Source organism: Saccostrea cucullata, unplaced genomic scaffold (genome assembly GCF_032062105.1).
Source record: "Saccostrea cucullata isolate Sc308-1 unplaced genomic scaffold, CSIRO_AGI_Scuc_v1 ctg33, whole genome shotgun sequence".
Classification (NCBI taxonomy): Eukaryota; Metazoa; Mollusca; class Bivalvia; order Ostreida; family Ostreidae; genus Saccostrea; species Saccostrea cuccullata.
In genome coordinates this window covers 218,598-240,688 of record NW_026936019.1, presented here as the reverse complement: position 1 = coordinate 240,688, position 22,091 = coordinate 218,598, and the positions used below count along the sequence as shown (strand labels likewise).

The 22,091-nt window shown below is 34.3% G+C and overlaps 2 protein-coding genes across 4 annotated transcripts in view; one reads left to right on the top strand and one right to left on the bottom strand.

Moving 5' to 3' along the window:
* The window catches only part of LOC134244594 (calcyphosin-like protein), a 42,847-nt gene that overhangs the window by 7,079 nt on the left and 13,677 nt on the right, over positions 1-22,091 (bottom strand). The window contains exons 1-2 of one of the 3 annotated variants that reach the window (XM_062726846.1): positions 18,307-19,001; positions 16,575-17,157 (exon numbers count right to left, since the gene is read on the bottom strand). The exons of 1 other annotated variant lie outside the window; for it this stretch is intronic. In XM_062726846.1, coding sequence (XP_062582830.1) covers positions 16,913-17,157; positions 18,307-18,691 — 630 coding nt within the window. In that variant the 5' untranslated portion in view covers positions 18,692-19,001 and the 3' untranslated portion in view covers positions 16,575-16,912. Of the gene's footprint in view, positions 1-16,574; positions 17,158-18,306; positions 19,002-22,091 lie in introns of those variants that run through there. One more of the 3 variants, XM_062726847.1, reaches the window with a different exon arrangement.
* LOC134244592 (prostaglandin E2 receptor EP4 subtype-like) lies at positions 12,333-14,052 on the top strand. The gene is made up of 2 exons (XM_062726845.1): positions 12,333-13,296; positions 13,497-14,052. The coding sequence occupies exons 1-2, from the start codon at positions 12,541-12,543 to the stop codon at positions 13,767-13,769; spliced, it is 1,029 nt and encodes a 342-aa protein (XP_062582829.1). The 5' UTR covers positions 12,333-12,540; the 3' UTR covers positions 13,770-14,052.

The window sequence follows — 22,091 nt, the reverse complement described above, 5'->3', positions numbered from 1 at the left end:
TCGAAACCGGGGGATGGGGGGTGGTGGGGGGTGGGGGTTGAGCCCCCACTTTTTTTTTTCAAAGATAGACATAATGTAAGCATTGAAAATTGGAGCTTAGCTTTTTTCGTTGGTTTAGCCCCACCCCCTTACTTAGGCACCCCACTTTTAATTTGCTCCGACGCCTATGTTATTCTAAGGTGTGTGTGAGATGATATACAGGGTAAGAGTTTAATAATTTCAATGACAAGCAAGTAAAGGAGAGGTTTCCACAAGGCTTTTTTTTTGGCCCATGTTTTTTGCGAAAAAAGAAATTTAGGAAAGTTAGGATAATATTGGAATAAATGATCAAAGTATGGTATCCTCAACTGCTTTAACATTGAGTATATGGGAAAATGTTGGAGAGTTATGATGTTTAACCTTCTAGTACACCACGTGTTGCATTCTGAATCAAAACCATAATTTGATAATTAATTACTTATATGTACAGAAACATTATACTGAAATATGGTTGTGGTTCGCAATGCAACACACACTTAAAAACTAATGACTTGCAAATTTTGCAATCTGTTGAGTTGTGGTTAATTTTATTCAAACACTTAAAGTGAATCATATACAATTATTGCTGTGTTTTGAGGTCAATACAATGATTTAGCCATCTGAGGAGTACAATATTCACCGAGCCCGGAGGGCGAGGTGAATATTGTACTTCGAAGATGGCTAAATCATTGTATTGACCGAAAAAAACAGCAATAATTGTTTTATTATATGATTCACTAATAAAATGATAAAACCCATTACTTGTTTGCATTTGATTAAGTCCTATCCAAATACAATTAAGAGACAAGCAGAATTAAAATGTTAATAAACCTTACAGGTCGTATTTATTTTTTTGTTAAGTTTTTTTTTAAAATCAATTTTAGTTGCCATGAAAAAAAATTATGTCAGTCTTTTTTCTAGTATAGAGTTTTAAAGGAAGGAGTATTATCAGGGAAAACTGACTGCCAAAAAGTAAAAATTGTTTTTCAGTAAAAGTGTTGGAGGAGTGTCCATGCATCCCCTCTTATCACCCTCACCCGAAAATATATATTCGCTTAACTTATCTTCACATGAAAAAAAGTTATAGTAGTTTAAATAGCTTTCCAAATTCAATTTGTATCAATTTGGAATATCCCGATCTATTTTTAGATCAATGTAGAGGAAATAAATCCTTGTATAGACCTGGAACGTCACGTGCAGGTCAATACAACGTAGTATTTTTCTAACATAGTTGGATCTCAGCCAATCAGAGAGGTGAAAACTATTCAATCATATAATAATACACATTAATATAACATTGTCCAGTCAATCAAACGGATTACTAGTAATTCCACCGTAGCTCTGAAGGAGAGGGTGTACTTTTTTACCCTTGTGTGTCTGTTTAGCTGTCTGTATGTCTGTCTGTAACAAACGTTCTTCGCATATTTTCAGCAACTTACTTTTCAAAGTTATGGCTAATGTAAAAGTTCCCTTTTTAAAGGGGAATCACACTGGACCAAGTTCTAGGGTCAAGGTCAAAAAGTAAATAATATTTATAACCATTGAAATGTTACATTTGTCACAATAAATATACATGTGAAGTATGAATTAGAAAGAACTACCACCAACTACAGTATTTAAAAGTTATCATATGAACAAGGTTCGGGTTTGGTAATATTTCTTAATAAAAGTGGACCAAACTTCAAGTTCAAGGTCAATAGGACCATATTTGGTGGTACATTTACCCGAAGAAAGGTCTTGTAACAAAGATAGTCATACTATACTGAAACACAAAAGAAACACAGCAATCAGTAACTGATCATTTTATGTAATGATTTGCAAAAAGGAATACAGTTAGATTAAACTCGATTTAAAAAACAGCAGAGATTTGAAAACAATATTAAATGATTCTATTTTAACTTCAGAAATTAACCTATGACTGTTAAAACATCCCTTCTCAGCCATTCAATTACAGCCTGCAAGGCTGCCATCACAACAATTGCAGCTTGATTTTCACAGGGGCGTAGCAACAGAGGGGGCCTGCCCCCCACTTTTTTTTCCCAAACTTACTTATACTATAGGAAATGTTAATTGAAAGCCTGGTTGGCCCCCCCCCCCCTTTAGACTTTTAATAATGTACCGAAAATGTAGTATTAGAAGTGGTACTGAAAGTAGTTGACACTGAGAAAAAGTTTACCTCAACCAACCAACCAACCAACCAACCCTCCCTCCCTCCCCCCCCCCCCCCCCCAAAAAAAAATAGGATTTCCGGATTTTCGACTTTGGGCAACTTTTCCTTTTTTTTTGGCTTGTCAACTTTTTCAGGTAAGTAAAAAAAAAATTTCTCTGGCTGCCCCCCCCCACTTTCAAAAACGATGCTGCGCGCCTGTTTCATGATGCAGTAGGTTCATCAATCTCGAGATCTGAGCGACAGATATATTCTTTGCCGTTTTTAAATGTCCATTTTTCAGATGATGAAGCAGAATTTTCTATAACCTAGCATAGTGTAAAAACACTCGGACTTCCGGTCCACTATCTATCATTCATGTATTCTTCATCCAGAGTTGTCATTCCCGCTTCTCTCTCACATGTTGTGAGCGTAGCGGAAGATAACGCTGGAAAGAGAATGTCATTCATGCTTATGATGGCTATGAATCTTTTGAGGTCCATAGAGGTGTGTTGTGCATTTTTGCATCTGCAACTTTTTACTTACTTGACTTACTCCTGTTCACTTCTTGGGGAGCATACTGATAGAACTGCAAGCGCACCGTGCCATCGGACTCTGTTTTGGGCTATGCTTCTTAATTGGGTCCAGGTAAAACCTGCCTCTCAACAAATCTGCTCCATGTTTGCCTCGGTCTCCCAACCCTCCTCTTTCCTTGTGGATTCCAATCCGAGCTTGTTTTGTGGTGTTTGAGGGTTTGTTTAAAATGAGGCTTATCCAGCCTGATTTTCTCTTATATGCAACTCTCCATCACCTTTATTTTAAGATTTTTCAACCAGAGCAATGGAAATGCGTACATAGTCATTTTCAGGAAGCCTTGGTATCTCTTCCGAAAACGAAAGAAAATGTATTTTGCAGAATATTGCTGCATTACTTATGATTAACAAATCACACCCTTAAAGGACCATATTTTGTCAAACGATTGTTCATGAATATTGATAAACATGCAATTTTTGATTTTTGTTAAAGCGGACTCAAACAACTTCCGGTTATGGCATGGCAATTTAAAATTATTCAACCGTTAAATTATCGATACTTAAAAAGTTGAAGATATCCGTATTTTTTTAAAATATCAAATTACATGGTCATCATATATATGGTTTTCCCCTCTAAAATAGGATGTTGCGTTTCAGTATAACACGACAGGTATAGCTCCGCTCATTCAAAACAATGGGCAAGGTTCAAGTTTTTTGCGGACAAACAGCAAGACAGACAGACAAGGCAAAAAAAAAAAAAGACTATTATCTTCCGAATCTTCGATTACGGGGACATAATTATTCATAAAAAAGGATCACTAAGAGAGCTACGGTAAATCGGATTCGCTTTCATTTACAGAATCTTGAGCAGTCTATAAATAACAGGATTCGGAGAAAGAGAGATAAATCGCAAACACTCGGATCACAGTATAGCTAGAAAAATTTCGATCTGTGTTTTTTTTAAATTTCATTTTGTTAAAGGTTGAGGATAAACATGTTTTATGCCGTCCGTAATTGAAGATTCGGTCGGTACATTATTTTTGCCCTGTCCGTCCGTCTATCTGTCCCAAAACACCTAACAAATTTTGATTGTATGTAGGTATGATTTTCAAATTTCACGTGTATTTCTGATGAAAAGATCTTTCTATGGATACCAACATATCCTTCAAACCTTGACCTTTGAGTTTGATTCACTTATGCAAAAATTCACTGAACTTTGATCTCGGCCATATCTTTTTGATTGGGTGAATTTTTACTTTCATATTTCACATAAATATATACTTCTTATGCAAGACCTTTCCTTGGGTATTTTTTGACCTTGACCTTAAAGTTTGACCCACTTAAAAAAAACCTTAAACATTAGAAATCACTACTGAACAGTTAGTGCTTTTAAAAACTTCTAAATGTTAGACCTTTTATATTTCACATGTGTATCCATTGTAACAAGACCTTCCTAACCACTAAACCAACACCCTGGAGTTTGATCAACTTTGGAAAACTTTAACGTTGGCCATAGGCCCATAACCTTGTAAAAGTTGGTGCTAGCTCATTTATCACATGTGTATTTCTATGGCAAGGCCTTCCCTTAGAAACTTTCACCATAAGGTGTCATACGGTTTCATCAGTGCTTCACAGACAACCCTCGTATAGGTGCATTCAAAGTACCGTTAGTGGACAAAGTTACCGCTAGTGGAATTTCTTACTATTGGTTTGCCAATGGTACCAAAGTTTGCCGACCAAATACCAGGTAAATTTTACTGAGGACGAACTATAGAATCTCAGCACAGACTAATTGCAGCTTGTATACAAATTTCACAACCATTCATAAATGTCATCGCGAGTCTGTCAATATATATATATCATTATGAGGAAAATTCATCATGTTTTTCTTGATAAAGATACATAAGAACCCATAATTATCTGTGTGTCCTATTGTATGTCATGTTTAGAACTTCTAATATCGATGTGAAGGAAACTTGTTATTAGAATTTATTACAATCTATTGATTTTCCTAACTCAAAATTAAATTTTGATAATAATATACACCGATAGAAAGAATAGTGTTTAGAATAATTCCGTAGAATTAGCTCTGAATGGAATATTGTTTGATCGATCTAAAAAAAATCTTAAAACGATACATTTTAGGAATATGGCATAAACATATACATTAAACTCGAATTAAAAGACCCCATGGAATCTCTAACATCTTCCTCTTACTTGGATATATTGCTGGCCATAGACGTTTATATGGTCCACTAATACCTGGTAACTGTAATTTATGTGAAAACAAAGAGCTTTTCCTTCGTGATTATTCTCTATTATTGTAGAAAAGGATGATGTGACATAACTGCTATCTGGGGCCCCTTTTTCCATGACGAATTATATTTAATCTACAACGATGTTGGTAGTTTTCATACATGAGTGAATAAATACGACGCCTTTTGAATAGTTTCAATAGTTGAAACACATTTTAATTATAAGGAATACTGCATTATCTTTGATTTTTTAGACCCTATCACGGCTAAATTCAGCCAGATTTGTGCGCATATTTTCTTTTATGGCAAGAGAATGGGCGGGTCTTAGTACAATAGAGGGATATGCGTGCCCGAGAAGACCTTATATGGATATTGTTATTATTTCGCACTTAGTCATTGTCCAATCCGATGACAGAACAACAAAACATGCTGGTTTACTACGTTTACATTTTATCGGAAACACGTGGTTTTGGTCAATTTACCTGTTGTCCTTTCCTACATTTCAAACTTTTATAATGGTCAGCCAAGGCTGTTTGTACTTAATAATACGCATGAATTTTCAGCACTTACGGTTTTTAGGACAAGAAATGCTTATGAAACTTGTATTCACCGATACTCGGGAATACGTGTACAGACCTAACGAATTGCTCACCAAACACGCTACAAAACTTTAAATTAATGTATATCATGTATATTCTATCAATTGTTTGTAACTGTATAAAAATTTTACTGTGGTCTCGGAAATGGTTCATATGTAGATTCGTGTCTAATCTGTGACTCAAATGCATAAAAGATATCGGAAAGCAGTAAAATTCCAAGCATGTTACCATAGTATTTTTGTTGTACTCACTCGTAACGAATTTCATTTAGCTGATTGGTCAGTTAGAAAGTATCGCCTGTGCCTCGATTAGCATATGAATTCATTCTTACGTCAGAAAATCTTGCTCCGTCGATCTGTTTATAATGGGAAAGGCCAGCTAGATTTTACAATTTTTTTTAAAAATAGCATGTGAGCGCAGTTAGGTACAATTTTCTCCTTTCACATATAGGTAGATTTGAATAAAATACAGTGACCAGCCAAAGGAGAAAATTGTACCTACCTGCGCTCGTATATTTTAAGGGCTTCAAAGAGTGGAGCGGGGTTTAAAATGCAATGGGAATTGAATGTAAACATGATGCCCCTACCACAATAAAAGATCTATATCTTTCAAATCACGTTACTATTTTTGTTAAAAATAGTATTCTATAAAGGTACACATATCAGTGATTATTTACATACAAAAATTTGAGTAAAATTTAGACATTTAATTTTTTGTCAGTATACGAGGGGCCGCAAGTCACCTCATCCTTTGCACAATCATATACCGATTTAATACCAGCCAAATGGATGCTAGAACTTTCGATTTAAAGTTTGATCATTTGCAAAGCAACATTTTAAGTCGGATAAATTACAGCTTTATCCCCTGGCATGGAGAAAATTTTGATTTCTCTTTATCCAACCAGAGAATAAAAGAGACATTGCTTTAAACCTAATTGATCTGAAAAGCAACACGGCTTACTTCAAATAAGGGCAGTTCTACAAAATGTCACAATTAGTTGGCATACTTATATAATGACAATAGGCAAATTATAAGAGCTCGTGAATACTGGAACATAATGATGGCTTAGCTTTGTACTAAAGATATTTTTGACCGTATTTAAAGAACATATTTTTTCTCGGCACCATTTAATGAAGATATAAAGTAAAAAATCAAACGATACACCGTTAATTATGATAGTTATTACATTATTACTAAATGATCAGTACTAGGTAACATGTTTCCATCTGGCAAAGGCTTATAACAATATAATCTTTGTAAAGATCATTAATACAGTGGCATTTTAGACGATTTGGATTTAATATCAGCTTCATCCAGCCCATAGTTCCTTTTCAAACATGAAAATTTTCAAAATCTCTTTTCAGTTTTAGATATTTTAAACTTTCCACTCAATGGAAGTGTTTTTTTTATTGTACATAATGAAATATGAAGACAATGAACAATAATCATGCTCAAAAGTCAAATAAAACTAAAAAAAAAACTGAGGGCAGAGCAAAAACGGACCTCGGAAACATCAGGGGTGTGATCAGGTGCCACGGAGGAGTGAGCATCCCCTGTCGACTGTTCCGCCGTAAGCCTTTTGTCTTGATTGGATGAAAGGAGTTATAGTCAGTTCAGTAGGGAAATTATCGCCCAACGATCAAAAAGTCAGGAAACATTATTAACATTAATTGGTTTCAGAAACTTTTATATGAAAAGAAGTCTGGTGACGTTGCCTTTAATTCAAGTAGAAATTCAGGTAGTGTCACAGATCTTTTGTCAGAAATAAGGAGAAGATGTTTTAAAATATATTTACAGCATTTATTACATTTTACATCAATATTTTTTTCTATATTTTGTTTGGTATAATAAAAAGTTAAAATATAAAGTCTGTTATTTCACTGTGGACTGGTTCCTTGGGTTACATTGTAGGATGGCGCTGTGGCCCGTAATGGCAGCACTTCCGTCCCGGACTCACATGTGGCGCATTATACTGTTACGGCGGAAAGCCTCGTCTGGTCCTTCTTGACTGTATATATACTTGAATCCCTCCTTCTAACTACAACTACTAGGATCTATTGAATGTTTAAAATAAAAAAAAAACATATTGTAATTGTTTGTTAAATTATGTACATATACTTCATACTTCATCTACAATACTTAATATGCATATTTTCCTATACATATTTTACTCATACCTTGTACTCAACATACTCCTTACACTTTAGACATGGCCATTTTACAGGTTGGGAACAAATCCCCTTTAGCGAGATCATCTCGCTAAAGCGCGATTATCCCTCTGTAGCGGGAGAAAATACATCTCGGAAAACCGAGATTTGTACACTGATTCAAACTGTAATCGTGTTAACTTCTGAAAAAGGAAAATCCGGGAGTATGTTAACCCATTCGATAAATATTTATTGTCTCATCTCAATAAATTTGCTTCAAAATATTGCCTCCACTGCTGCAAATCATGGAAATTAGAATAAGTTTATGAACAATAGCGTAGCCTTCCTACGGAGGACCACATGTGATAATTATCAGTACAACTAAACTTACTTCGGGTATACGGTTATTGTAATTGCATGTTTACCTTTTTTTTTAATACGCCTGCTTGAAAAAAGGGAGAATATACAGCAGGACATAGTGATGGGGTGTCCGTCACTTTGGACTTTCCAAAGGGCATGACGATCTCGAGACGAACTCTGTTTGGTGACCTATAAATTCTCAAATCGCCTGATTGACTGATATACAGTCCCACCTTCTTACTGTAAGAAGCGCACTCATTGGTTCTTTGCTACACTCGTCAGAGTTTCCAGGATCTTCTAACAGATACATGTATATTATTTTTTTCTGTATATTTTACCCGTGAAATAATACGTTCAGTGTCAGTTTTAAATTCTAGTCCTACGTAAATTACCGGTAATCAACCCTAAAAATTATTTTATCCTATACTATTGCACTTTCATATTGGAAACGTGATATTTTAGACGGCTAGAGATGGTACATTAGATGGACGGATAGGTGGGGGAGGGGTACTAGAAACAAATACAGTAGGTAGGTTGTGCATGGTAAAAGCTATCGACATAACCATTTTTAAATCTTTACCATTTTAATTGGAAGTCTTATCGGTGATCAATTAAGACTCAATCTTCTAATAAGGAAGCTATTAAAGGTGACAATAGCCTCTCTTATTAACTAAATAAAACAATTACAAGGTGTAATAAAATGTAAAATTCGAAGTATTCCATGCAATGTTCGTAGATATTCTTTCAAAATAAAGAATGTCTTTACCAGTATTCACCTGCCGCCAAAATACGGCTGAAATTTTGCCGACTCGGCATTTAACAATATTTAACAATCAACACATTTAGCTTTTTTTTTTTTATTATTTATTTGATTTTTGGGGGCAGATTTTTCAGAAGCCCCCCCCCTTTTTTTAAATATAAAAATGCCACCTGGTCTGTGTGCTTTCATGTAGCCTATGTTTTGGAAAGTACTAGTATCTGATTTCCTTTTAAAATTTACACATTTTAACTTATGCAGGATCCCAACATATGTTTCCAACGAAATTGAAGTGTCCTCAAACGAAGAACTGTTCATTGACACCGGGTAAAACATTAAGAATTTATGTCATTAAAATACGAATACCTAGGGAATATTATACTTCTTTAATTATAACTAACAACACGTAAGTAGCAGCAATTTCAACAATGCAATTTCGCATTTTCGTTTAGTTATTAAATTTAATTCAAGGTAACATGTTTACACTTTCAACAGGCACGTTTCTGTGTTAATGAAAAGAAGGGTAAGTGGTAACTGAAAAAAAAGTTCGAAGGTAACCCCCCCCCCCCCTACCCGCATGAAATAGGATTTTCAGGTTTGGACAATGGTCAAATTCTCCTCTTTTTGTCAAGTTTTTTTCAGTTTGATTTTTTTTTCTCTTTGAATTAGCCATCCCCCCTTTTCCAATTTGCTTCCAACGCCGCTGAATCATGCTTTTCTGAATTAACAAGTTTACCATGCATCAACATTTGTACTAAGTCAATATCGGTTAGACTCAATATACGGTAAAGCTTTTTTTTTATTAATTTGCTTTCAATATTAATGGTTTACCCATATTCTATACACATCTCAGTTTATACTTGCTTTTTAATCATGACTTTTCCACAAACGTTACAACCCTGTTGCGCTTCCGTACTTCTTCGCATCAACCAAAGATCAAATATTTAAGCAAATATCATGGGTTTCTAAAGAATATTATTTTTAACTTTTGTACAAGAATGGAAAGCTAAGACCCTAACGAATATAATTTGGATATCTATACATATTTTATATGCTTCAAAAACATTTATGACTGTAAATCTTGAAACCTTCGCTAAAAAGGCACGATTTACACGTGGATTTTAGCATCTTATTCTCACACGCAGCAGTGATTGTCTTAAATTTCTGGCCAACATTGTCGGTTTTTTGTAGTAAATTCACGCTTCAATGCAACTTTCTCCCGGATTTTCAATACGCACGAGATTTTTGATTATTTTATAACGAAAACAACAAAATTCCCTTTTATGGTAATCTTTTTTCTTCCGCTAAAGAGGGATAATCACGCTTTAGCGAGATGATCTCGCTAAAGGGGATGTGTTCCCAACATTGCAAGTATTCAACTTACTACTGTACAAACACGTATTACATGTACAATGCTACTGACGCATTGTTACTACTTTGAACAAACTTCGAGTACAGTATTACTACTTACTTACTACAATGCTTACGACGCATCATTACAATACTAAGTATAAGTACATTATATACACAATTCAACAATATGTTTACTTCAAATAACTTTACTAAAAATGTACTGCGGCGAAGTAACTCAGCAGAATTTGCACATATACTGTTACTTAAAATAAACAATAAACCAAAATACTCTTACCTCAGAAGTGAGTAGGATTTCTGGTATGAAATGAAGTTAATACAAATCAAAGACGTGATGTGATAATAACTGGCAAAGGAACAACGTGTCCTTCTCTGGTGCCTGCTACGCCCAAACTGACGAGCATGAGCTATTTAAAGACCTAACCCGTCCAGTGAGTTTAAACCTTCTATATATAGGAATATGGACAAACGTTTGGGACTTAAAATACTAATTACATGGGTAAAATTCTATGATACACAGTTTGGACATCAAATGTGACAGGTAGATCGACGTTTTATTGTTTCATTCATACATGGATTCGAAACATTTCACTGATGTCGAACTAGAAGACTCAATAGAGTTTAACACAACTATATCATATTTTGATATTATGTTAGAAAATGGCACTGAGGCCAAGGTAACAACTCAACTTTATAATAAACTTTATTTGTTAAAAGAAAAGAAGTTTATCTGTCTCATCTCATCGATTTTGCGTCAATTATTTAATTATCCGCAATATATACATTGAGGCTAATCTCATTGTAAACAAAGAAAGTAAAACTAGAAAGACGTTAGATAGGCTGAAACAAATAAACTTTTCATGTTCAAAAGAAGAAAAAAACATTATAGTTGTGAAATGACGACACATTTACAGGATATGAGTACTTGAATCACCGACACTGTAACAGTTTGTGATTAAAAAAATAAATACAACAAAAAAGAATACAGTGGAGAGAGGACGGGGGCGTTGCACAATATGATTTTTATATAATATGGTAGAACGATCTACATATATGTGTTATATTCATAGGCGTCGGACCCCCCCGGGGGGGGGGAGGGGGAGGGGCTTAGCCCTCCTCTTTTTTTTTTTTTTTTTTTTCAAAGATAGACATAATATAAGCATTGAAAATTTGGGCATAGCTTTTTTCGTTGGTTTAGCCCCACCCCCTTACTTAGGCACCCGACTTTTAATTTGCTTCCGACGCCTATATTATTCTAAGGTGTGTGTGTGATGATATATAGGGTAAGAGTTTGATAATTTCAATGACAAGCAAGTAAATTTGACGCAAAGCATCGAATTGGCCGCAAACAAAATTAAGTTTCAGTCTTCACGAGTAAGGGTCCACATGTATCACAACATATTTCAGACTGTCGTTAGAGAAAATTAAACTTTTATCTTTAAAAATAAATCTAAAATGTTGAAAAACCCAAACTTTAAAAATAGATTAACCAGCTTTAAACTTTGAATTTCCACAAAAAAGAAAAACGCTTACGTACATCAATGTTTTGCTCTATTAAATTTTTCAGACCGCAAAAAGGATAAACTTTACATGTACTCATACCCTGGATCTTCATCCTTTGTTTTTGATGATGCCCATGAATAAAAATTCATCATTCGCATGTGTAGCATATTCAGGACAATTTTTATTAGTTTTACCACTTTTCATTTTTTTTGTTCGTCACTTTTGCAACTGTATTATTAGTATAACGATTTCCTTTCATATGTAACATCTTGTCTCTAAGTCATATTAATTATCTTAAACAATGAAAGTAAAAGTCTTAAATATAACAGCATTTAACTTTTAAGACAAGTTTAAAGCAAAATTTTTAAATATTTTACTCATAAATTTTATAAATATTATATTTTAGTTACTTAATATTTATTGAACTTATAAAACAAAAAAAGTCTAATTTTCCTCATGTGGACTTTCCAACACAACCACAAATAGATCTTTCGTTCCTTCAATCAACTGTGTTTCCATGAAAATGCATCATTGTTAAGAAAGATTTTTGTTTAAGGTTTTTTGTTAAGACAGGAAACATTCTAGCCACAAAATTACCGGTGCAACATCAGGCTGTATATATACATCTTTCCTCCTTCGGCCGATAATAAATCAACTTTGTTTCCACGAAAATGCATCATTGTTACAAGAAAGATTTTTGTTTAAGGTTTTTTGTACGTAAATTTGTTAAGACAGGAAACATTCCCGCCACAAAATTACCGGTGCAACATCAGGCTGTATATATACATCTTTCCACTTCGTCCAACATCATTCCAGAAAAAAATTAGGAAAAACAATCTGAAAATATAGCGATGGAACTGAATTCAGCTTTGATGGACAAGAATCTGACAACTACACCGCGACCTGAATGGCCATCCGCCGCTCCAGCAACACTGTTACTAGTTTTTGGAGTTACGGGAAATGTATTGGCATTGACTATTCTCTGTTGTTCTTCAAAAAATCACAAATGGCAACCCTTCTACCGCTTCGTTTTTGGACTTGCCATCACAGATGGGGGTGGCGTATTGCTTTCCTGCCCTATAGCATTGGTTCGTTACGGCAGCAAATTTAAATTTGACTATCCGCAGCCGTTGTGTGACTATAAGGCATTTATTCTCATGTTTACTATTTTGGGTTCAGCACTATTTATTTGTGCAATGTCTTTCGACCGTTTCATAGCAATTCTGTATCCCCACTTTTATAACTCCCTAACAAAAACCATGAGAACTGTTTTAACGATAGTCGGAATTTGGATTTTCACTGCATTTTCATCAAGCCTCCATCTGATGGTTGGTCTTAAAAGTCAGAGTTTTTTCCCGGGTTCTTGGTGTTTTCTGGACTTTGTAGCAGATGCCAAATTAAACAGGATCCTCGCCTTGTTTTACTCGTTGACGGGCATTCTGATTCTTGCCACCACAATTGTCCTCAACACAACAGTAATTATAAAAGTCTGCTATGACAGTCGTCAGAAGAAGAATATGTGCATAACAAAGAAGAAAAACACATATATTTTGGTCTTCTTGTTCTTAGTCGTGATCCTCTTCACATCCTGTATAACACCACTCTTAGTAAGTATCGGGGTAAGGGGATATTGTGATAAGAATTCGACACTTTATAAATATAAGTAATTAATGGCGAGGGTGGACTTACATGCTAGAATTAAAACCGTATACAAATGAATTCCTCATGTAAATATATTTGTATGATGATGAAGAGTGAAAAATTTCCCTGTTTCGTATGCTTATTTTCTTTTTGTACTTCTTTACAGATTAACATTTTCGGACATGCAATTGGAACAATTTCCGGAAATGGGCGGTTTGAACTGAACGCTTTACGCATTGCTGTCTTGAACTCCATCATTGATCCATGGATTTATATTGTATTCCGAAAAGATACATTCGCGTTTTTTAGGCGACTGGCCTTAAAATTGGGACTTGTTTCTGAATCAAGCTCAACCAGTGACTCTCCGTCCTCCAACAAAGTGAACCATAGCAGCGATCCATTTGTTTCAATGTCGTCAAAGGACGTGGACGGTTCTTGATGACTAAAAACTCTTTTTACATCATAACTGTTTTATTTCATCATTATAACAATATTATTTATTTCTGTAAACAATAGGTATTGCAGTAAGAGTTACTAGTACACTTTATTTAGATTTAAATCCAGTGAATCTATCATGCAGCATCAAAATAATTGCAAATAATAACACAATTTATTTTGTCATAAATGTAGACATGCTACTTATTTATGTCAACATGCAAGATAATTATGTCAAATTGCGACTTATTTATGTGAACATAACTGTAAATATATATACATATATATATATATGTGTGTGTGTGTGTGTGTGTGTGTACCTCTTGTACTTAGTGATCTGGTTTTGAGTGAATAAAGAATTGAATTGAATCTGCAAGATATTTATGTCTACATGCGGGTTAATTATGTAAGCATGCAACTTATTTATGTTACCATGCAATATAAATTATGCCAACATGCTACTTAATTATGTCAAAATGTGAGTATTTTCAAACAAGATATTTATGAAAACATGCAAGATAATAAGTTGCATATAAACATACATATTTTACATGTGCACATAATTATATTGCATTTGACCCAAATCGCATGTTAAGATAATTATCTTGCATGTTCACATAAGTGAGTTGCAGGTCTACATGATTATCTTGCATGTTGACATAAATAAGTATCATGTCTACATTATATAAATGGCGCCTGTTTTTGACAATGGTTTTCCGAGGGGTGTCAATTTCAACTGTTACCCTCCAAATTAGGCACCATTTATATTATTATACTGAGTGTCTTCTTGATTTACTATGTCAGCAATTCAAATCGTCGATCGCCTTTTCGTTCACGTTTAGAAAGCTTTCAAACTCCCCGCTACTTCGAAAAAGATTTACTGACCTCTTTATTGTTTATTTGATACTCTACGAGTCCTTTATCATCTAAAGTTTCGTTATTTCTGCACTCGCAAGCATGTTTCGTCTGTCGTTTGTTGTTTTCAAGTAAGCTACATCGGACGCAAGCTTTTATTGACGTCAAGTTTATTCCGGTTCTTTCAAACGCGCAACTGACGTTTTGAGAATTCTACGGTGAACCGTACGCGCATAATTTCCACGCATGTGGCATTACCGTTGTGTTACCCGTTGTCACGTGTGTTGCTAAGGCTGAGGGTAAAAGAACAGATTGTTACCTGCGTCTAAACCAATCAGATTTTAGTATTTAACATGAAAGTATAATAAAATTATTTGTATTTTGCATCCATGATGTCAGATACGAGCGTTAGTTAGAAAATTTACGCATATTTTTAATGTCTTTGTTTATATACTTCGTTTGACGGATTTCTCCGTCGACTGGGTCAATGCATAGAGCTCATGATGGGTGTGACGGGTCCACAGGGGATGCTTACTCCTTCTAAGCACCTGATCCCACCTCTAGAATTTCCAGGGTCTGTGTTTTGACCTGTTTACAGATTTATATTGTTTGTAGTTTTTTTTAGATGGATCACTTTCATTGTCTTCACCTTTTATCAATTGAGTGGATAATGTGTATTTATTAGAAATTTTAGAATGAATTTAGAATACTTCTACAATTATTCATTAATCAATTTTATATTTTGATATATAACATCACATTACAAAAGGCTCTTCGATAAATACTGTATACAGGGAAAATTTCGCCCCGTTTTATTTTCGCCCATTTCGCCCTGTTCGGAAGTGGTCGATTTAAAAACGGAGCGAATTCAAAGTAAATAGTATATCTTTAACAAAAATCTTTCTGGGCGTATTCAAAACGGCGCAAACTTGTTTCAAAATGTTAAAGGGCAAAAAAAAAAAAAAAAAAAAAAAAAAAAAAAAAAAAAAAAAAACACGGGGCGAAAATAACCCTATATACAGTAATTACTACAATTTCTAGTTTTCTGAAATACAAACTATAGAAGAGAGTTGACAATGTCATATTAGAACCATTCCCACATTAGTTTGGACTTTCAGTAAGGCGTGGCATTCTCGATGTTACATAATTAGCTTCTAAAATTTACACACCTTCCCTCCACTGTTGAAATATACATTGGACAGAAATTCGGGCAAATGCAAATTAGTGTATCGAATAACCAATAACGTTGTCTCGTCTTGCAAAGAGGTGGAGCTTAAGTCGTCTCATCGTTGTCAACAACAATTCAAAGTTCCAGATGTTATTAATTTCTTAACCAATGGGAATCTATTTTCCATTTGACAGACCCAAATTACGTAGCACCGAAAATGCCACGCCTTACTGAAAGTTCAATCTAACCTGAGAATGGTTCTATTTCATAAACTCTTTGGAGTCAAACCTATAACACAAAACTATATTATAATTGAATACAAGAAAAATAAAAGTTTTATAAAAAACATGAAAAAAATGAAACATGCATATCCCAAATATTTATATATTTTGATATGAGTAAAAATTTGGTTTTAGGTCCTTTAAAAATTCAATTCTTAAGAAGAAATGTCACTTTTTTTTTTCGAATGTACGCGATACAAATTTATGAGTATATATCTGAAAATTGAAATCGTTTCGATAATTTATCAGATTAAACTTGCTGAACGATTTCAATTTCATGCAAATGAAAGCTACATGCCTTTTACCATTTTATTTGAATGTACTAGTATTTCCATTTACAGTGGGTTTAATCCTCAAGCAGATTTCATTTATGGCTACCACTGTCGAACTCGCCAAAATTCTTTAAATTTTTTCCCCTTATTGATCACGAAAGCCGAGTTTTTAAACTGTGCAGTTTTTAGAATCACGGCAATAGCTTTAATAACAAATTTAAGGAAGAAATCACTTACATATGTATGCAAATTTACTTTACTGGAAGAGTAAAATAATTATTACTAACATCGCATAGCATGAAATAATTTACATCAGTATGAAATTCATTTGGTTGAAAATATCTGAAGCAAACGAAACATTGACGCAAAATTTTACTTACAAACTGCAGTACTTCTGACAAAAAAAAAACTTATATGGCTTGATAACTTTAAAAAAATACACCAATATCGAAATGGACGAAAATCAATTATCCATTATTGAGAAATTTTGATTTCGGGGTTTAAATCTCAGTCTACAGTGTGAATATTAAAGACAAAACATGTTCTTAAAATATTTGAGTACACGTCTGATTCATTTTGATTGCGAGCTCCTCTGAGGAAGACCGTAGCAGGATCTCATCATCAAATCAAAGTAACAATCATCATCTATCGTTGCACTAACACCTGCGTAGTAATTCATAAATTCGTCACGTGTTACTTTTCCATCCGGGCTTCCGGGTGTGTCGATGCTGTCTAGGAAACTTCGTAGCACCTCGTCCTCCGTCCATTCACCGGATAGATACTTCGGATGGTTTCTGGCGTTGGCGGCATAGACAACTGAAAAATACACAGAGTTGAAAGAAAATATGCAATTTAGTCGCAGTATAAAGATTATTTCTTCTTGTCCTTATAAATCCATCAGAAAGTGGTATCTGCATTTAAGGATTAAACACTAAAGTTTGAAGACTTGTGGTAAAAATACTTATAAGCAGAACTCATCCTTAATTAAGATACAGTACATTTTATTAACATTTTGATATACCGTATTCCTTCTGTTAATTGTTTCGTGGCATCCATGGCTGGATGGCAATGCATGTGATTTTATTGTCAATAAATGAAAATGATGAAAAATCAGTTGAAGAATTTGGATATTGTTTTTTTTCCTAAATATATCAAATCAAACCAAGTTTTAGTGCATCGAGTCATTAGCCGGTACAAATATAAGACAATGGACTGTTTAGGAGAACACGAAATGATAAACATACGATCGGAGTACAATACAAATATCTCTCTTTGTAAGCGGCTCTTATAGAAGCTGTTATAGAGATTCTCTCTTTGTACTTTCGGTTTTGATTAAATATACATACATTGTTCTTAGTTCAATCACGATCTGGATATGTATATTCCTATAATTTCCACGAGACTAGTTGCTTACTACCTAAATATAATTGATCCTCATGCCAGTTTTCACCAGCGTCTGTATTTCCGTTTCTTTTTTCTATACATTTGTTTAAGAATTAAACAAGATCATGACCATTAATTTCATTGATTAGAAGTTTGAGAATTTAAGCAAACTTTCGTGGTCCTTTGTTTTGTGCACCATTCGATTTTTACGTTTGCTCATTTATACAACCATTAATGATAGCAAGTTGTTTGCCGAATGCTTGTTATAACATATACATTCTTCTTAACTTTCACACATGCTGAAATGATCAGATTCATTAAACAGGAAAACCTGTCTAAATGTGCTAGAATCAATTACTTCACAGAACTACAGATTTATTTAGAACACACTATTGTTCGCACAGAGATGATGTAAATAGCATTGAGAACACAGCTTAGAAGTAAATCAAATTGGATTGTTGTTTAGATGTTTGAAAGCTGAATTTTAAAGCACAGAAAAACATTTTATAAAAATAAATGTCTTTGGTTATTAAATAATTTTCAATTTAACGACCAAAATTTTGCTCTTGAGATGAAGTGTACCTTTTAGGTCATCTAAATTTAAATGCCCGTCTCCATTCGCGTCCAGTTTGTCAAAAGATTCCATGATAACATCCTGGCGTTCTCGTGACATTTTTGGTCTCAATCGAAACAAAAATTCAGAGAAATCTATCGTTTTGTTTTCATCCATGTCGAAAGAGACGAACAAGACATTGACGTCACTGTCGTTGAGCTGTAAGCCGTACAAATCGGTGCCATTCTTAAGTTCTTCTTTACTCAGCCTCTTGGAATAATCTATGTCCATTTTCCTGAAGACTACGGCTAGGTCTTTGATCCCCCCGCATCCTCGGGATAAGCACTTGTTGCGCATGCGGTCAAACAATTCACTAGCTCGGTCCGACATCTCTCTTTTCCAACAACCGTACATAATTGCATCTGTGTTTTATACACTGGTAAATCAACTCAGGGGTTCAAAGGTTACAAATGCTTCTTTTCTTATCCAATCCTCTTCTTAGAAACAACTTAAAAAATTTAATGTTCGTTCACAATGAATCAGCAAAGCTTGAGATGAGGGAAAACAAAGAATCATAATCTATTGTGACGTCCAATCAACTTTTTGATACAGAAGGTTTCAAAGCCTGTTCTGAAGCAATCCCAAAATCGCGACTTCTTATAACCGTTCATTTCTCAGCATTTGTATGTGGCATTAGTTGTGTGTCTTGTTTCCATGACAAGTTAAGGAGGCAATCCGCCCCATTACCCGTAACGATTTCCAATACTGAGCCTCCGGTCCTATCAACTGTTCGTGAAAGTCGTGGAATCTAATTACGAGTGCTATAAGTTTTAAATTTTTTAATATTGCGAAACCTTTATCGACAATATTGATTAATCCAAACATGTTTTGCTATTTTTTGCAATCATCAATCATTCATATGATGTAACTCTATATAGATATGAAAAATTACATTTTATGCAGGAAAGGTATTCGGGTTTCCACAACAGACGAATTAATATCCAAATTGTACAATTATGTCATTTCTACTTTATACTTTTATATATAGAGTAAAAATTTCAAAACTAAATTTTGGTGAAAAATCACTAAAAAAATGTATTTTCTTCCTTTCATTATGTTACTTAAAATTTCTCAATACAGTATGTATTTCACTGTGTAATTTTACGCCTGCAGAGAAGATGGTGGGTAGGGAAGGGGATACAGATGTAGGGGTAAGTTATACGGTAAATCCATTCAATTGAAATAGCAAGCATGGCCTTTTTTTTAAATTAGAAACATACCGGTATTTCTTTTCAATTTTCTATATTTGTTGAAAAAAATAGGAATACTTAACAAATATCTAAGTTAAACAGGGAGGGAGGTTAAAACAGTGTAAAACTTGGGTAGAAGTTAAAATTATACTATACAACATGTGCAATGTATACTTGTCTTGATGAGTAACATTCATCGTTAATTATACAGGGTTTTGTTTGCTAATTCATTCTTTGATTGTGTAGGCTCACTTTCAGAATCAAAACGTCAATATTTCACGGATTTGAAAGACATCTTCCGGTTTAATGCTCTTGTTGTCATATTTTATTAATATATATCGCATATTAACGGCCGTGAGGCTTTTCTCAATGCCAGTGATAAGCCTCGTAAAAGAAATTCAGAAAGCCTCAGGAGAGATTCGGTACCCTAAATTAAATGAAATTCTGCAACTGGAATACAAGGTTGTAAGACATTAATGAACAAAAAATATGGATGCATCACATGCTATTGTATGTCTTATGGACCGTAGAATTGGCAAAATCTTTCAAGTTATTTCATTTTTATTATGCGCCCTGATTAAAAGATCCGAGGCGTATATTTTTCTTGTCCTGTCTGTCTGTTTATCTGTTTATCTGTTTGTCTGCAAACTTTAACCTTCGCCATAACTTTTGAGCCATGAATGTTTGAGACTTCATATTTGGTATGCATACTCCACTAATTAAGCTCTTTCAAATGACACCAAGGTCAATGACCTTGTGACCTTGACTGTGACCTATATGCTAAAAATAGTTTTTTCTGCAAACTTTAACATTAATGAACAAAAGATATGGAGGCATCACATGCTATTGTATGTCTTATGGACCATAGAATTGGCAAAATCTTTCAAGTTATTTCATTTTTATTATGCGCCCTGATTGAAAGATCCGAGGCGTATATTGTTCTTGTCCTGTCTGTCTGTCTGTTTGTCAATATATATACCAATATATATTCTCTTTTGTCATACGGGGTCATCAGGTTCACTTCCTTATAACTTTTGATTGAGAAGAGAAAGGGCTTTCATATCTGACATGTGCATTACCTTTGACAAGATTTGACACAATATGTCATAAAAAATGACTTCCCACCCACAAAGACGCCGAACGGACTTTGATTCTTTGAATTTGCTTGTTCTTCACATATCAACTTCAGTGATAATTTTTAAATAAATGACATATGATAGTTTGTTCATTGAAGACACAATATGTCAAAAAATGACATCTCACCCACAAAGACACCGAAAGGGGTGGGGACCACAATTCTTTGAATTTGCTTTTTATTCTTAAAAACAAATTTTTCTTTTGACTTCTTAAGTAAAACATAAACACCAATTATGTCCTCTCCCTACCCTTTGGTTTATGATTTGAACTAATTTGAAACAACAAGTTTTTCACCAGAAGATTTTAATATACTTTTTTTATATACATTTCTATGTCAAACATCGGTCGACCAATATGGCCCCTCCCTCTCCAAGGAGGTCATGATTTAAACAAATCTGAATCTAAACCTAAGGCTGCTTCATATTAATATCACCAATCAATGGCTTTTCTGTTTCTGAGAAGAGTGTTTTGAAGATTTTATTCGCCCTATGTATTCATATGAAAAAACTTTGATTGTCCAATATGGCTACACACTATCCGCTCTGGTCATGATGTGAACAATTTAGAATTTACACGAATTTAGGATGCCTCTATATAAACATGACCAATTAAGGCTTGCTGTTCTTGAAAGGTTTTTCAAAGTTTTTTTTCTTATATAATCCTGTGTAATTATTATAGGCAATTGTGGCTCCATCCTACCCTCTGGGGTCATGATTTGAATCTACAATACCCGAGGAAGCTTTCATACTTTTTTAAAAAGATGCCATTATTTTTTCACTAATTTGAAATTATCTCCCCTTTGAAGAAGGTGTGGCCCTTCATTTGAACAAACTGAAATCACCTCTACCAAAAAATTGGTTTAGATTGGCCCAGTGGTTCTAAGAATTTGAAAATTGTGGAAAGTGTACAGACGGGTGCCGGACAGATGTGGTCAGAAGAGCTGATTTGGGTGCGTATCATTACCGCTACATTTTCAAAATTTTCATTACCGCTACATAGTCATTACCGCTACAAAAACCCTTACATTACCGCTACATAAAAAAGTATACATTACCGCTACATTGTCTCTTTCGTTAGCCAGCCACTTATGCGTGTACAGTACAACCTATACATGCATAAGACTCGTTTCCCCTGCTCACTACGGGTAGGTGAAAGTAGAACTTTGGATAGGATGGGTTTATTATTTTTTTAATTAAAATCAATTTTATTTCATAAAAAACAAAAATTTAAAATCAAGCACGGTTCATAGATAAAATTCTGGGAGAATCCTGTTTCTTACAGCACGCATTTTCATGTAACTTTTTTCCAGGAAGGCTGAATATAGGCCAGAAAATCAGAAATGCTCGGTTGTGAACTATATTTAACATTAATTGTGCCGAACTCTTTGTGAAAACTTTTACACTCAACGTCTGCGTCTGCCCAAATTG

What these genes read in the sequence shown, in the direction of transcription:
- LOC134244592 (XM_062726845.1), top strand. Translation starts at nt 12,541, where the DNA reads ATGGAACTGAATTCAGCTTTGATGGACAAGAATCTGACAACTACACCG. An exon ending in CCTGTATAACACCACTCTTA is followed by an intron (nt 13,297 to 13,496) that starts GTAAGTATCGGG and finishes ACTTCTTTACAG; the next exon opens with ATTAACATTTTCGGACATGC.